Below are 16,027 nucleotides of genomic sequence, written 5' to 3' on the forward strand. Positions count from 1 at the left end.
TATATTTTTGAGGGCTCACTACCTTATTTGGAGGTATCTATGGCTAGTGGAATGATTACGAATGCCTCTGTTTGTTGTAAGGAACTTAAAAATGATCATGGGCAGAGTTTTAAAGACCTAGGCCACCTAAAATCATTTCTCCAAAGCCTTTCTTAATTCTAAAGCAGCAACAAAATTATTAAGGCAATAATTAATGCTTATTATAACAGCAAAATCATTTTTAATTCAAACTGATGAAGCAGCAGAGTTCTATTTCTATGTAACACAGGGAGCTTTACAGACACTGGGATCCATCTGTAAGCCATGTGTATTATATGTTTCTGTATATTTTATAGGAAATGGAGCATAATTTCACTATTTCAAATGATTACAGAGTTTTATGACTGCTAAATCTTTGATTTTATCAGAGCATTGGGTATATATGTGATTTATTTGATGAACAATCCTTAATCAGGCACTCTACTCCAAATTCTAACATTTCCAATGGGAAAACACAATCCTTTACCACCACTATGATAGGGCTTCCAGAATAGGTATTTCTCCAGGATTTTCACTCTCATTGTAAGATTAAAGATGTAATTTTCACATTGCTTGTGCCTGGAATTGTTAAAAATCAAATATTTAAAAAGAAGTTGGAGAATATTATGGCCTGGTATCAAATCTGCTGTAATAGCTTCTCATGAAAGCCTCAATAAGTGGTAGAGAAAGTCCTTTCCTAAATACCCTAGCACAAATTCTTGAAATGATCAGAATTCCATAAGACTATGTTAGCAGAAAAAAAGATCAGGGTTCTTTCACAGCTCGGACTAGTGGAAGAATTCTTATCTACACAAGGTATAGAGGCATCACAAAAGGCAAAGCAGATAATTTTGATTACAGGAAATTAAAAAGGTTTTATACAAACAAAATTGACAAACTAGGAGAAGAGAAGCTACAAAAAAGGGAAAACAATTTTTGCATGAAATATTTCTGATAAGAGCTTGGTATTCAAGATACATAGGGAACTAACATAAATATATAAGATGAGGCAAGTAGGTGGCACAATGGATAGAGCACCAGCCATAAAGTCAGGAGGATGTGAGTTCAAATGTGGCCTCGGACACTTAATATCTTTTTGACCCTGGGCAAGTCACTGAACCCTGATTGCCTCCCAAACAGATAGATAAATAAATAAGATGAGAAATCATTCTTTAATGGATAAATGGTCAAAAGATAGTAACAATCCACTCTCAAAAGAATTGCAAGCTGTTGCTAACCATATGAAAACATTGCTCTGAATCTCTAATAATGTCAAAACAAACAACTCTGAGTTTTTACCTCATACCCAGTAAACTGACAAAGATGGCTAAAGGTTTAAATAGTCAATGTCAAAGGAACTCTACAAAGACAAGCACACTAATACATTGTTGGTGGAGCTGTGAACTGGTCCAACCATTATGGGAAGTAATTTAGAGTTATACTAAGAAAGCGACTAAAATGTCCATATCTTTTGACCCAGAGATCCCACTGTTAGGCATACACCCCCAAGTAGGTCAAAGATTTTTTTGTAATTCCACAGAAGCCAAAATATTTATAGAAGCATTTTTTTGTAGTAGCAAAAAATTGGTTATAAAGCAGTTGTTTGTCAACAGAAGAATGGCTAAACAAACTAGACATGAATGAAATGGAACATTGCTGTGTTGTCAAAAATGATGAATGTGGTAAAGACAGAGAAGCATGGGAAGAACATGACCTGATGCAAAGTAAAATAATCTGGACTGGGAAAACAATCTACACAACAACGTAAATGGAAAGAACAAACAACAAAGTAAATGAAACTGAATCCCTACAATGATGAAGTTAGCCCCCCAAAAAATATGAAAAGACAACTTTCCCTCCCCAACCTTGTTTCTTTGCAGAGGTGGGAGTCCATCTAACTGCATTTAACATCAGGTTTTTTCATTGTGTTGACCAATTTTACAGAATTTTTTTCCTCTTCTTTTTTAAAAAAAGTTTTTGTCATAGGATATGACTCTATGGGAGGGGGAGGAATACAGGGGGAAATATCAACAATATAGAAAGAAAAGATCAATAAAATTCATTATTTAAAGGAAAAAGCGTATCATATATTCAACACATTACTTTCAAAACTGGGGGAAAATACACAACTACAGCAATGTAAGTGGCGAGAACAACAATGAGTCCTATGAGGGCCAAGCGTGGCCCCAAAGGAAAGAAATGAGAATGTGCCTTCCTTCTTTGCAGAAAGGGGGGGGAAATTATGGGTGTGGAACACTACATGTTGAACTTGGTGGAGATGTTGGTTAATTTTGCTCGAGTGGTTTTTTTCTCTTTTTTGATTCTTTGTAACAAGAGATGGAAGGGAAAAGAAGAGGGAAATAGTAGGAAATGTAGGTGACAAAAAAAAAAGACATCAATAAAAATTTTGTAAATTTATTTAAAAAATAAATGATCAGGAATGTTCCTTCATATATCATCAACAAACCTACTGCAAGTGAGACAATAGGGAAGTGAAAGTTGACAAAGAAAGTGCTTATGGACTTAGTGGTGACAAATATATAGTAAATTTGAAGGCTGCCACCAAATCAAAGGATAGTACAGTGCCTTGCACATAGTAGGCAGTTAACAAATGGCTTTTGTTTAGATGAAGATAATTTTCTTGGGGGCTATGAAGCCACTTGGGAGCAGGTTGTTTAGGTATTTAATTCAGTAACTTTCTCTCTCTCTCTCTCTCTCTCTCTCTCTCTCTCTCTCTCTCTCTCTCACACACACACACACACACACACACACACACACACTCTCACACACTCTACCTGGAGGTTATGTAGCTACACATCTTTCACACCACCTTTATAAAAAACAGGCAAATAATCCCAAAGCAAACTAATATCAGTGACTTCGTAGAGGAGGCAAGCTCCAGGATATCTCCTAGGACAACTAGCTGGAGTTGCTGTGACCCAAAACATTCATATCACTAGGTTTACCAACTTTCTACTCATGAAACTCTTTGAACCTAGTTAAGCTGATTATCAGATTAAAGACCCTTTTACAGTTGTTTGGGCCTGCCAGAGCTTATGGTCAGATGGCAGGGCTTTTGAGAATACAGGGTCACTTCTAAGCTACAAGAAACAATCAGAGGAGAACTTCAGTGAAGGTGTCACCATATTAATATGGAATAAACCCACAAGGCTGAAAAAAAAGGGATGTACCAAATCTTAGAATCACACAGGCCCAGATGAAAACAAAATCGAAACACTGGAACTAGGTCTAATAAAATACAAACATAATACCGTCTACTTAGTGTCAGGAAAGATGCTGGCTACTGGGCCAAAATGGAACACTACCAACCTGTTTATGCAGAACTCCCCCTTCATTTTCTTGGACTTTTCTTTTTGTGGGACTTTTCTTTTTGTTGCACTTTTCTTTGAAACCTTTCACTGTCTTCAAATATAAAGAAATGCTAAATAGGGAACAATAAACAGCCGCTAGAAGCAAGACTACTTCAGGATTGAAGAAGTTTGTTTTTTTTTTTAATGGCATCTAGTTTTAGGAGAACACTTATTAATTTGGCGAGATTTGCATATGCAGCAAACTAGTGGAAACCTGATGAAATGCAGCAAATTTTTTCTGCTATCATTCACTATACAGACCAAGGGAAATTGAGGAGAATTAGTCCATATTCTTTTGTAGTTCCTCAATGGATTAAAACTCCTGGATTTCTTGGCTTCTCTCCCTTCTCCCTTCCTCCCACCCATATCAAACCTCACAGAAGCCAGACCCTTGCTTTTCAACTTCCAGAAGGATAACAGTAGGAAGATGTTAATTTTTACAGTACTTCTCAGTATACAGTGTCACCTAATTTTCAAAAATATGTATCTAGTAGACACATAATTCTCCCAAACAACTGTATGAGGCATAAAAGGACTGGAGCCTGGGCCATTTCTAAAACACTGCAGTTTCCCAATTTTGAAGAATTAGTATTCAGAATCATAGGGTCACAAATCTAAAGCTAGAAGGGGAGTCAATGGCCATTCAGTCCAACTCCCTCCTTTTACAGATGAAGAAACTGAGATCTAGAAAGCTGGAGTGACTTGTCCAAGGTATCAATGGTCAAAAGCATCAAAAGTAGGATTTTGAACCTAGAGCTCTGTCCACAGTAGAAAGTGATACAGTTAAGTGAGGTAGGACCAGATCTTTTACAGTTGGCAATGACAATTCATAGCGAATGGCTTACACTGCGTGCACATGAATGCTCAAGTACCCAAGGCAAGGAGGAGACTATTTGGTACCTAATTTGAATCTCTGGGTGTTTTCTTACCTACCAGGCAACAGAATGTACTCTTTCCATCTCAACTCATCCACAGTTTGCCAGTGAACTTCAGTATGAATCCGACAGATAACAGGAACCTCTCACTAGGAGGAAAAAAGAGGCAATATCTTTTTGACCATATTAAGTCCTGTGGGTTACCCCCAAGGTTATTTTGTATTCCCTAGAATCATAGGTTTGGAGCCAGAAGGAACTGAACAGGCCATTGAGTGCAATCACTTCATTGCACAGATGAAGAAACTGAGACAAACAGATGTGACTTGCCCAGGGTCACATAGCTAAAAAGTGTTGGAGACACAATTTGAACCCAGGTCTTTCTGATTATGAGCCCAGCTCCCTATTCATTCCACTAGCTAGATGCCTTTGTTTTACATGATAATGACATTAACAATAGCTAACATTTTAATAGTACTTTAAGGTGTGCAGAGAACTTTCCCAATACAGGGTGTCCCAAAAATCTTAGTCCATTAAAACTTTTAAGACTGCACAAAGACTTTTGGGACATGAAGAACAGGAACTGTTTTCCTTATGTGTCCATAACCCTGATGCCTAGAACAGTGCCTGGCATATAGTAGAAGCTTAATAAATGCTTGTGGATTGATTGGTTGAGATCCTCTGTCAGGGGATTCACATTTGATTCTGGCTCTGCTATTTGTTCCTAGCTGTGAGATTTGGGACAAGTCACTTTTATTTGTTCACTCAGCAAGCATTTTATTAAGTGCCTAATATGTATCAAGCACTGTACTAGGCACTGGGACTACAAAAACAAAATCAAGTCCTGTCCTCCAGGAGATTACATTTTAGGGATGGGGGTAAAGAGGAGAAAAAAAATATGCACACAAACACAAAATATATACAAAGTAAATCCAAAGTAATTTAAGGCCTAATGTCAGCAGTGGTACTCAAGGCCTCAGTTTCCTCATTTATTAATTGAAGGAGTTGGACTAGATGGCCTCTAAATTCCCTTCAAAATGCCAATGAATCAATCAATGATCTCATCATGGGCATTCCTTCCCCAGGTGCAAATCCTTACTCATCCAGGCCTGCCAGTGCTGTGTGACTCCTATTCACAGCTCAAACACTTTCCAGCTCTAAAGCTATGAGACTCTAGCCTGGGATTAAGGAAAGTGGAGGCCTGGTCCAAGTCCTGCTTGGGACCAGATAAGGATGTGGCCCTGGGCAAAAATCCCCTTCCTTGCCTAGACCTCTGGGAAATAAGGGAGCTGGTTGAGGTGAATTTTAATCCAACTCAGCCATTTTGTAACTCATTCCCAGCCCCCACCACACACAGACAACATACACGAATCACACACATAACATACAGAGGCATCTCTCTCTCACACACACACACACACACACACACACACGCATACAGATACCCCAAGTGGACACACACACACACACAAATACCACACAAAAAGCCACACTGACATAAGACAGAGAAATAACACTCAAAAAGTATACACACGGTCCAAATGGACTCTCACACACCCCCGACTCCTACACACCTACACCCGCACATCCACACCCACACCCTCGCGCGCGCGCACGCGGCACACACACACACACACACACACACACACACACACACACACCCCATACACACACTCCCAGACCCTCACGCGGGCACACACCACACACACACACCACACACACACACACACACACACACACACACACACACCCCGGCCCGAGGCTCCTCCCCAAGCTCCTCCTCCTCCTCCTCTTCCTCCTCCTTTCACCGCCCGGCCGGGCGGCCCACTGCTCCCCGCGGCTCGCCGCTGCCCTACCGCCGAGAGGCTCCGCTCTGCTCTCCTGCACTCCCTCTCTGTAAGCAAGCCCCGCTGCCCGCCGCCCGCCGCCCTCCCGGTGGGTTGCCGGGGCAGTAGGGGCGGGGCGGGCCGCCCTCTCTCCCCTGGGCCGCCAGCGCCTCCCCCTCCCCTCTCCTGACCCCCTCCCCCCCTTTCCTTCCCCCCGCCCTTCCTCCCTCCCTCCATGAGGTGTGCCCTTCGGCCGGCGGCCCGCAAACCCCCACGTCCCAACGCCCCCGTCCCGCTCGGGCTCCGGCCGGGGCCTCTGGAAAGCGGTAGGCCGCCTCTAGGCCCTTCCATCCTGTTCCTGCCGGCATCTGGCCCAGCGCGCTGCGTCCCTGGCCGGCTCCCCGTCAGGTCCCTGGGCTCTCCGAGCTGAAGGCACTGCGCCCCCAGGCGGCGGGCGGCGGCGGCTGCAGCGGCAGCAGCGACTGCGACTGCAGCTGAAGGCCCAAGACTTTCTCCTCCCCCCTCCCTTTTCCCTCCTTCCCCCTCCCTTTCCTTGCGCCCCCCTCCCCCTCCTTCCTAAGTCCGGGGCTAAGAAAATGCTGAACTGCCTGAGCCAGGCAGCCAGGGCCCCCCAGTTTAGAGCAGGGTATGGGTCACCAAGTCAAGGTTGATGGGAGTGGGCGGATAGATGCAGAAGGGGAAGCCTCCTGCAGTTCTGTGACGTAAGCTGTCCTTTCGAATCCCAGAGTTGCAGCTGTGACCTTGGGCAAGTCACAGCTCTATCGGGGCCATAGTTTTCTCTTCTGTAAAATGAGGGGGTTAGGCTAAGTGACTGAGGCGGGGCAGGGGAGGGGAGTCCCTTTCCAGTTCTAGATCTGTGATCTTGGGGACTTCCTATGGTACTGTCAGCATTCTCCAAATTTCAGTTGCCCTAGGGCCAAGCCAGGATTGCCCGACCTAGCAATGTCTCACCCAATCTACTTATCCAGCTTAAACCACAGAGCTCTGGACACTGGACACACAGCCAAAATGGAAGGCCCCCCTCCCCCCACAACTTCTGCTGAGATATGCCGTTGGCTTGTCTTAGAATGCTCCACCTGCTGAAATCCTAACTATGAGAGACTCGAGTTCAAATGGAGCCTCTTCCAGGATGTTTCCTGGCCATCCTCCTGTACCCCCAAGCCACGTGCTCCCTCACCCCTTCACCTAGACTGTTATCTCTATGAAGGCAGGGATCAGGTCTCATTTATCCAGGGTAGAGCAGGATCTGATTAGACGTGGACTGAATGAATGAATGAGAAAAAGTGGAAAAAAGAAGCAACCCATGTAAAATGATCTTTGTGCCAAACTCAGGGACACTGCTGTTGATTACCCTCCCAGGCATGTTCTGAGTAACATGCTTCTTCATCCTAAAAGCCCCAGCAAAGTGGGAGTTGTCATTCTTACCATAGTCAGATTTTCACCTGAAGCCCTCATTGCCTGTAGCATAGCATACTTTCCTATCAGTGGTCATGGTTCTGGCAAGTATTGCCAGCATTTGCTAACTACCTTCTTCAATCATAGCCACATAGATGATGCCTAAGTGATTGAGGAGGTGATTGAAAACTGGCTCCTGCCTTCCCCGTCCCTGCCTATGGTACTGACAGGCCTGTTGATAATATCATTCCCCAAATGTTCTTGATCCTTCTCCACTCCACTTTTGCTCTTCCATTTTATTTGTCTAAAGTGGTTACTGAGCCTCAGTCAAGGATTAAGATCCTAGGATTATCAATGCCATGATAGTCCCCCCTTACCTTGCACCATATATGGTATTTCATGTAGTAAGTGAATAGAAAGTAAGAACAGTCTTCAAGAATCAGGCTAAGACAAGACCAAAGCAAAAAGACAAGATGCCTAGGTCATATAGAACCATCCTAAAGATGGGCTTAACTATCTCAAGGAAACGTCCCCAAAAATACAGGATAGAAAAGATCTGGTTTGAAGGGAGTTCATGTGAAAAAGACCTGGAGTAGGGGGCAACTAGGTGGCGTAGTGGATAGAGCTCCAGCCTTGGAGTCAGGAAGACCTGAGTTCAAATGTGGCCTCAGACACTTGACACTTACTAGCTATGTGACCCTGGGCAAGTCACTTAACCCCAATTGCCTCACCAAAAAAAAAAAAACCTGGAGGACTTAGTTGACCACAAGCCTAGTATAAACCTACTAAGGTGCAGAACTCTATGAAGTCCAGCCCACAAATTATACCAATATTACCCATCTTCTACACTTAGTGCTTGGGCATTCAAAACCTGATAAGGAGACATGATGTTGACAATACCGAGAAAATAAGAGGTATTCAATAAATAGCAAGTAAGTGATTTTATATCTTCTAGCCTCACTTAATCTTTTGTGCCAAATGTAGCTCTTTCCTATTTTGTTGCTCAGTCGGGTCTGACTCTCCATCACCCCATTTGGGGTTTTCTTGGCAAAGATACTGAAGTAGCTTGCCATTTCCTTCCCAGCTTATCTTGGCAAAGATATTGGAGTGGTTTGCCATTTCCTTCTCCTGCTCATTGTACATAAGAGGAAACTGAGGCACACAGGGTGAAATGACTTGCCCAGGGTCACACACAGCTAGTAAGTGTCTGAGGCTGGATTTGAATTCAGGAAGTCTTCCTGACTCCAGGCTCAGTGTTCTATCCACTGAGCCACCTAGCAACCTATTTACTATCTTTTTAGTATCTAGAATAAAATAAATAGAAGGCCATTTAGTTCAGCTCCATTTTACAAATGAGGATACTGAGGCCCAAGGAAGTTAAGTGACTTGCTGTTTTACATCCTAAGTTCTTTACTGACTATGGGATAATAGTGATGAACATATTACTTGACAGGAGAGTTGAGGCTTTTGGGAGATTGGTAGCTACAAAAGAGACATGAAGTTGAAGGTGGAATCTAGTTCTCTAAAAGGCCTCATTCTTCTTTACAACATCCTAGATATTGAGTTCTCAACCTTCAAATTATGGGCCAGAAAGTATCATTTCTTTCTTTTTTTTTTTTAATTTTTAGGCAATTGGGGTTAAGTGACTTGCCCAGGGTCACACAGCTAGTATCAAGTGTTTGGTCTGAGGCTGGATTTGAACTTGGGTCCTCCTGACTTCAGGGCTGGTGCTATATCCACTGTGCCACCTCGATGCCCCCATTTATTTCTAATAATGCTGACAGATATTTAATGTGGTGCTTGACCCTACCAGGGACCATCGAGGGCAGCAAAAGAAAGAGGCAAGACTCAAAATCAGAGTTGGGAGACATCTCGCCCGTTGTGAATCTGGATAGAAATCCCTTCTATAAACAATTTCTCTGGCACAGTCATCCAGTGATAGGGAGTACATCTCACACTTTTACACAGTTTCCATTGCTAGAAAGTTTTCCTTTTTAACAGAGATTATTAAGCTGGTGTCCAATGAACTTGCAATTGTTTTTTTAAAAATATTTTAAAAACTATTTCAATATGCTGATTACCTTTATAATCCCATGTATTTTGTTTTATACCTTTAGAAGCCTTATTGTGAGAAGGGGTCCTTAGGCCTCACCAAACTTCCAAAGGGGTCCATGACACAAAAGCCGTTAAGACCCTCACAGCGGCTGTTGTCATTCTCAGTTCTGTCCTCTGGAAAAGGGAAAGCAGAAATTTTCCCACTCTTCCCCAGGCCAAAAATCCTCAGTTCCTTGGACAAGTCTCCTCTGGATAGCATGGTTTCCGATCATCTCCCTGTACTCCAGTTTGTCAGTGACTTTCCTGAAATGCACCCAAAATTGAACCAAATACTTTAGATGGTGTTTGGCCAGGGCAGAAATCAGTGGGGCTATCCTCTCCCTGGCCCTTGACACTCTGCCTCTGTTCAGACAAGCTAAGAATGGTTTCCTCAGCTTTTTATGGCTGTCAAGTCACCCAGCTGACTCATTTTTAGCTTACTGTTCACTAAAACCCCCAGATCTTTTTCAAATAAAATTGTTTACCCATACCTCCTATATCCTATTCTCATACAATGGATTCTAACTCTTTTGCTTCCATTGTCTAACTTTGAGGTCATTAGCTGGAATTGCTAATGAGTTGTATGTCCCATTTGCTGTTGAAACCTGATCTTCTAACTTGGCTCTCAGAGGTATTAATATTTATTGTGATGAGGACCTCTTTGGGGTGCATCGTAACCTCAGGATGCCATCAGCTAGCCCTCCCCTGCCTCTCTTTGTTTGGACTTGCTTTATAGACTTGATTATGTAGCTGCCATAAATATACTAAATAATGATAATTATATGATTTATTTCTATTTTGCAGATGAGAAAATTGAGTTAGATGAAGGGAAGTCACTTTCCTTAGGCTACATAGAATCAGAATTACAGTTTAGTACTTCTGGCCTGAAAGTTCTGTCAGTTAGGGAAGGAGAAGGGGGGAAGGGCATAAGCATTTATGTACCACATACTGTGTGCCAGGCACTGTGCTGGGTACTTTTATGAATATCTCATTTGGTTCTCACAATAACCCTTCTAGAGAGGTGTTGTTATTATTCCCATTTTACAGTTGAGGAAACTGAGGCAATCAGAGGTTAAGTGACTTGCTCAGGGTCACACAGAGAGTATCAAAGGCCAAATTTGAATTCAGGTCTTCCTGACTCCAAACCCAGCATTGTATCCACTGAGCCACTGTTAGATGGGATACATAAACTCACTTCACATTACAGTCAGATCTCATTCTTTGGGATTCCACTGGTTTAGAAACTGACTGTGCGGGGTGAAGATTACTTCTGTACTGCTGGAACTGCAAGGAGAAAAGGGATAGGGGCTTCCTAAGTAAGTTACAGTCATCCCTTCCACATCGTGGGGGCTAGGGGTGCAGTGCCCCCAGATCTGGAAAATCCATCCAAAATTCTTTGGCCCTTCTTTCGTACCAGAAAAGAGGCCTGATTTTTTTTTCTTTTATGGGGTGTTTACAGTACCTTATTGTAAAATTTGGGTTGATATTATACAATACTATGCAAATGTTTTATGCATTTCTGAGTTTCAGAACTTTTTCTGCATCATCTGTGGCTTCCGCAAAACTCCCCCCAAATTCCCATTTAATTTTTTATGCCAACCGGTGACATATCAAAACTGAGATGGGGAAAGTCAGGATGTGGAAGGTATAACTGTAATGAATTGAATAAACGAGGAAATTGTTTAGCCTAGTTTAGAGTGAAGGCAAATGCCATATTCAAAATCCCACTTTATTGCAGCATTTGCTTTCAAATAATGCATGTGCTAATTAGAATTATTTAATTAGGCACTTAGAGTGATATATAGGTATGTGTATAACGATATGTATATATAGACAAGTAGACAGAGGTATACAAATATAGGCATGGATTGATTGATTGATTGATTGGATAGAGCCATTTGGAGAGAGGGCTGGTCTTGGAGTTAGGAAGACTTAAGTTTGACTATTATTAGTTAAGTGACCCTGGGCATATACTTTAAGTTCCATATTCCTCTGGTACTTTTCTCCTACAGTTTTGGCTTTAATATGCTTTGGTGGACAGAGTTCCCCACACTGATCACAGATCCTTTTTGAATTCCTATTTGCTTAAAGTACAGGTAGGATTCTCTAAGGCACAGCTTTGAGCTCTTTGTCCCTTTTTCCTTCAGCAGAATTATAGACTTGAATGTAAGAAAGCTGCATTCTTTAAAAAATGCTTTATAATATAATGTTTCCCCCAGTTAGTGTGGGTAAAGTGTTTCTGCTTGTGATAGTTGCCAGAGAGTCAGGGGCATTGTCTAATGGGCATGGGGGAGGGGGATTTGGATGATACTTTGTGCTCTGATGGTTCATTTACTCTTTTTTTTTTAACTTCAAATAGGGTGAAATGATAAATGAATCAGAGGCTTGAGAAAGATGAAATTTGGTTGTCTTTCCTTCCGGCAGCCTTATGCTGGGCTGGTCCTAAATGGAGTCAAAACCCTAGAGACTCGTTGGCGTCCTTTGCTGGCAAACCAGCACAGCTGCACCATTGCTATTCACATCGCTCAAAAAGACTGGGAAGAACAATCCTGGAAGTATATCCTGGTGGAGAGGCTTGGGATGACAAGCACTCAACTTCAGGCGCTATTGGACGAAGGGGAGAAATTTGGTCGAGGAGTTATTGCTGGTGCGTGATCTTTAACCTGGGGCATATTAGGGGCTTAATAAAGGCTGCTCAAGTGAATTGAATAGAATAACTAAAAAATCCCAGATACACAGGCTCTTCCTCCCTTGAAAGACACACACACACACACACACACACACACACACACAAATTTACCCTGCAGTCATTGTGGGCTAGTAGAAACATCATGGAATTTCAAGTCTGCAGTGCTGGATTCATTTCCTACCTGTGTCCACTAACTGCATTATGGGGGGATATTTATATAGCCCCCTCCAAAGACCAGAGAAAGTGGCTTTTTCCTGAACCCTCCCAGAAGAACCATAGCCCTACATGGCAAACATCTGATATAATACATAGATATATAATTCCAAGCTCAATAAGCTTTGAAATTAGGAGAGTAGAGAAGTAATCACCCAGCCATAGCTGTCCTCCTAATCCCCCAAATAGGGAGAACTCTAGTCTCCCCAAAACAGTGAGGGGGACGTTGCAGATCTACCTAGGAATAAGGGTTACGTACAGGCCTCGCAGGACTTGGTTATGTGGTGGGGAAAGGAAAAGGCATTTATTAAGCACCTACTATGTGCCAGGCACTGTGCTAAAGTGCTTTACAGATATTTCATTTGATGAGATATTATACCATTTACAGGGTACTTTGTTGATAGATAGGCATCTTTGCTTTACATAGTTCCTATTATTAACATAGTGTGTATACATATGCATACCCCCTACTGATACTTTAGCCTACTCAGGACAAGGCCTTAGGTTTTCAAAGGTGCAAGGGCCTAGCAAGCTAAAAAAGTCTCAAGGATTGGGCCAGCAACAGAATGTCATGTGAGACCCAACCCAGCTAAGCACAGAGGGGCTTATTGCTGGAGGGTTAGACACCAAGGAATGAATTTTTAGGCCTCAATTTTTGACAAAGAAAATGCTACTCAAGTGTGGTGGCATGAGGGAGTGACAATAATGTTTGTTGTTTTTTAGTTGTTTTCACATGTGTCCGACTCTTTGTGACCCTTTTATTGCAGAGGGGGATGGGGGTTTCTTGGCAAAGATCCTGGGGTGGTTTGCCATTTCATTCTGCAGCTCACTATACAGATGAGGAAACTGAGGCAAACAGGGAGAAGTGACTTACCCAGGATCACACAGCTAGTAAGTGTCTGAGGCCACATTTGAATTCAGGTCTTCCTGACTGCAGGCCCAGCACGCTATCCACTGCAAAGCCACCTAGCTGCTGAGTGACAATAATAGCTGATACATGTATGAGGTTTTAAGGTTTACAAAGTTCTTCACACACCTTATCTCTTTTAATCCGCACAGTAACCCTTAGAGGACGGTACCATTTCTATCCTCTTTTTTTTCCACATGTTAAAACTGTGACTGAGACATTAAACGACTTGCCAAAGGTCATGTAGGTCATCTAAGGCAGAATTTGAACACAGGGCTTCCTGACTTCCTAGGTCCAAACTTCACAGACCAATACCATCAATAATCTTTGACTTCTCATTTTTCTCATAAAACTCTAACAGTATAGAGAGGGGGTTGGCTATAGTCTGTAACATCTTTTTTTTGGGTAATTTCATATTCTTCCTGTTGTTCATTTTTCACATAGACAGCTGTGTTCTTTTAATAAATGAATTATTTCGTATGTAAAAGGAACAGAAACATTCTTACTCAATCAAGGGAAAAAACCCTTCGTGTGTGCTTCTTTCCTTCCATCCAGGGCTTGTGGATATTGGGGAAACATTGCAGTGTCCTAGAAATCTGACTCTGGAGAAGTTGGTGGACCTGGAAAACAAAGCCGTGCTGACTGATTTGAAACAAAAGTACCTGACAAGTCTTTCAAACCCGAGATGGCTGTTAAAACCAATACTTGCTAAGGGCGGAAAGGATATATTTCAAGTTGAGATCCCCAAAGAACTGATCCCTTTGGAGCAGGGAAATTTTATCATGGCTTCCCAAAAATAAAATTGCAGACAACTGAGCCAAACATCTTTAATGGATACAGTTCCCATATGAGTCAAACTGTAAATTCTTTTTATTGTATTAATTGTGCTAGGCATGCTGTACAGGAAAAAAACAAACCAACCAACCAACCATCATTTCTCAAAACCAGATTGGTGGGAATCATGATTTTCAAGCTAAAGCATCCGTGACGTATGTATCTTTTTCACCTATTGACAATACTGTTTCAGATCATTAGATCTAATGCAGACAGTGACATCAGCCAATAAATGTCATCGTGTTGCTATTTTATCCCATTTTGGTTCTGTTCATTTCAAGACTGTAATAAGGCATTTTTGAAAGAAGGTTTTCTTTTGTTGGGCTTGGTTTTATGTGCTTTCCTATGTTAATTCTAGTAAAAATGGCATTATATGTCTTACCCAAGGCTATTGCTCAAATCAGGCTCAGTCAAAACAGATATTGACTGGGAAAGCATTATTCAAGACATAAACAATGCCAAGATTTAAACTAATTTTAGAAAAAAATGGTATTGATCCCTCTTTCTTTTGATATCATAGATGTTTCCTGATAGAGCCTTCCTTCTCACTTCTCCCTCCCCTACCCCCCTCCATCCCATGGAATCCTTCCTTGTCGTAAAGAAAAGTAACTGACATAGCAACAGTCTGATGGGAAAGGAGAGAGGCCTTCAACTAATCCATCTGTGTACCATCAACATGTTAAAAAATAACTTTTATCCTATCAAAAAAAATTTCTTCCCCCCCCCCCCGCCACACCCCAGTCATTCTTCAGTTGGTAAAAATTACCATCCTCTGACTTTCCCCCTTTTTCCAAACTTTAGGATACAATGATCTATGATAGTAAACTCTCTCACTGGCCACGTAGTCCTTAACTCCCTTCTAATCTGGTTTCCATCCCCCACTTTATCAATCCTATTTTCCCTAAGGTCACCAATTACCAGAATTTGAAAATCCTTGCTAAGTGGCTTTAAAAGTAAAAATTTTCTGGATACCTTTTGCTTTCACATCGCAGTTATTACCAGATCGACATATATACCTCTCCTCCGAGTCCTTGTCATAACCCTGCCACCCAGTGAGCCTTCCCTTGGGAAAAAAGAAAAACAATTAGAAAATCAATCAATGGAGGACATTTCTTGTCAGCATGTGCAGAAACCTGCAGCTGTAGTGGCCTTCCATCTCTCCGAGAAAAAGAGAGAGGGGCAGTTAATGGCCTTTTAAAAGTCTTTATCCTTCTGGTTTCCTGATTCTCCTTCCACCTCTCATGTATTCTCTATTCTCTTGCCCGGGAATGTAGAGAACCCAGAGCCTTCTGTCCTCAGCCGCCTTCTCTTTACGATCTCTCTTGGAGCTTTTTAATCTGTTCCTATGGCTTTAACACCTTCTTCACTAATCCTTCCTCTATTCCTCCCCTTCAAAACCCTACCACACCCCTCCCCCCAGCCTCCCTAGGGTCACCCTCCCTAGGACCCCACCCGCTAGCACTTAATACCTCTCTTTAAGTGAGTAATGTGAGTAGCTAGGCGGCACGGGGAATGGAAGACGGGAAGATCTGAGTTTAAATTCTGCCTTAGACACACTCCTGTGTGATCTAGGGTAACCTCAGTTTCCTCCCTGGTAAAGGGATAATAATAGCACCCATCACCCAGAGTTATAGTGAGGATCAAATGAGGACCTTTCTGAAAAGCAGGATATAGATGCTGCCATTTATGCTTGGTATTAAGGTTGCGTTTACATACTTGAACTATCCCCCCTACTAAATGATCATTTTGATCTTCGAACCCCCTGCAGTGCCAAGCACACAGTGTTA

General features: G+C 42.2%; 1 protein-coding gene and 1 long non-coding RNA gene across 9 annotated transcripts in view; one reads left to right on the forward strand and one right to left on the reverse strand.

The window, feature by feature from the left end:
• The window catches only part of LOC110199992 (uncharacterized), a 115,416-nt gene extending 109,324 nt beyond the window's left edge, over positions 1-6,092 (reverse strand). For 6 of the 7 annotated variants that reach the window (XR_013483738.1, XR_013483736.1, XR_013483737.1 and 3 more), the window contains exon 1: positions 4,323-5,968. This is a non-coding gene — a long non-coding RNA (uncharacterized LOC110199992). Of the gene's footprint in view, positions 1-4,322; positions 5,969-6,011 lie in introns of those variants that run through there. The other variant, XR_002322136.2, reaches the window with a different exon arrangement.
• On the forward strand, positions 6,069-14,494 carry EOLA2 (endothelium and lymphocyte associated ASCH domain 2). 2 transcript variants are annotated; one of them, XM_020975061.2, is made up of 3 exons: positions 6,069-6,157; positions 11,957-12,244; positions 13,962-14,494. In XM_020975061.2, the coding sequence occupies exons 2-3, from the start codon at positions 11,992-11,994 to the stop codon at positions 14,204-14,206; spliced, it is 498 nt and encodes a 165-aa protein (XP_020830720.1). In that variant the 5' UTR covers positions 6,069-6,157; positions 11,957-11,991; the 3' UTR covers positions 14,207-14,494. The 2 variants fall into 2 exon arrangements, with proteins under 2 accessions (XP_020830720.1, XP_020830721.1); XM_020975062.2 differs by having other exon boundaries at positions 6,103-6,196.
• The last annotated feature ends 1,533 nt before the right edge of the window (positions 14,495-16,027 follow it).

The sequence above is a fragment of the Phascolarctos cinereus genome, unplaced genomic scaffold, assembly GCF_003287225.1.
Source record: "Phascolarctos cinereus isolate Bilbo 61053 unplaced genomic scaffold, phaCin_HiC Scaffold_8;HRSCAF=390, whole genome shotgun sequence".
NCBI classification, from domain to species: Eukaryota; Metazoa; Chordata; class Mammalia; order Diprotodontia; family Phascolarctidae; genus Phascolarctos; species Phascolarctos cinereus.

Coding starts and splice junctions, on each gene's coding strand:
- EOLA2 (XM_020975061.2), top strand. CDS start 11,992: ATGAAATTTGGTTGTCTTTCCTTCCGGCAGCCTTATGCTGGGCTGGTC. Junction 12,245..13,961: donor TGGTCGAGGAGTTATTGCTG/GTGCGTGATCTT, acceptor CCTTCCATCCAG/GGCTTGTGGATATTGGGGAA.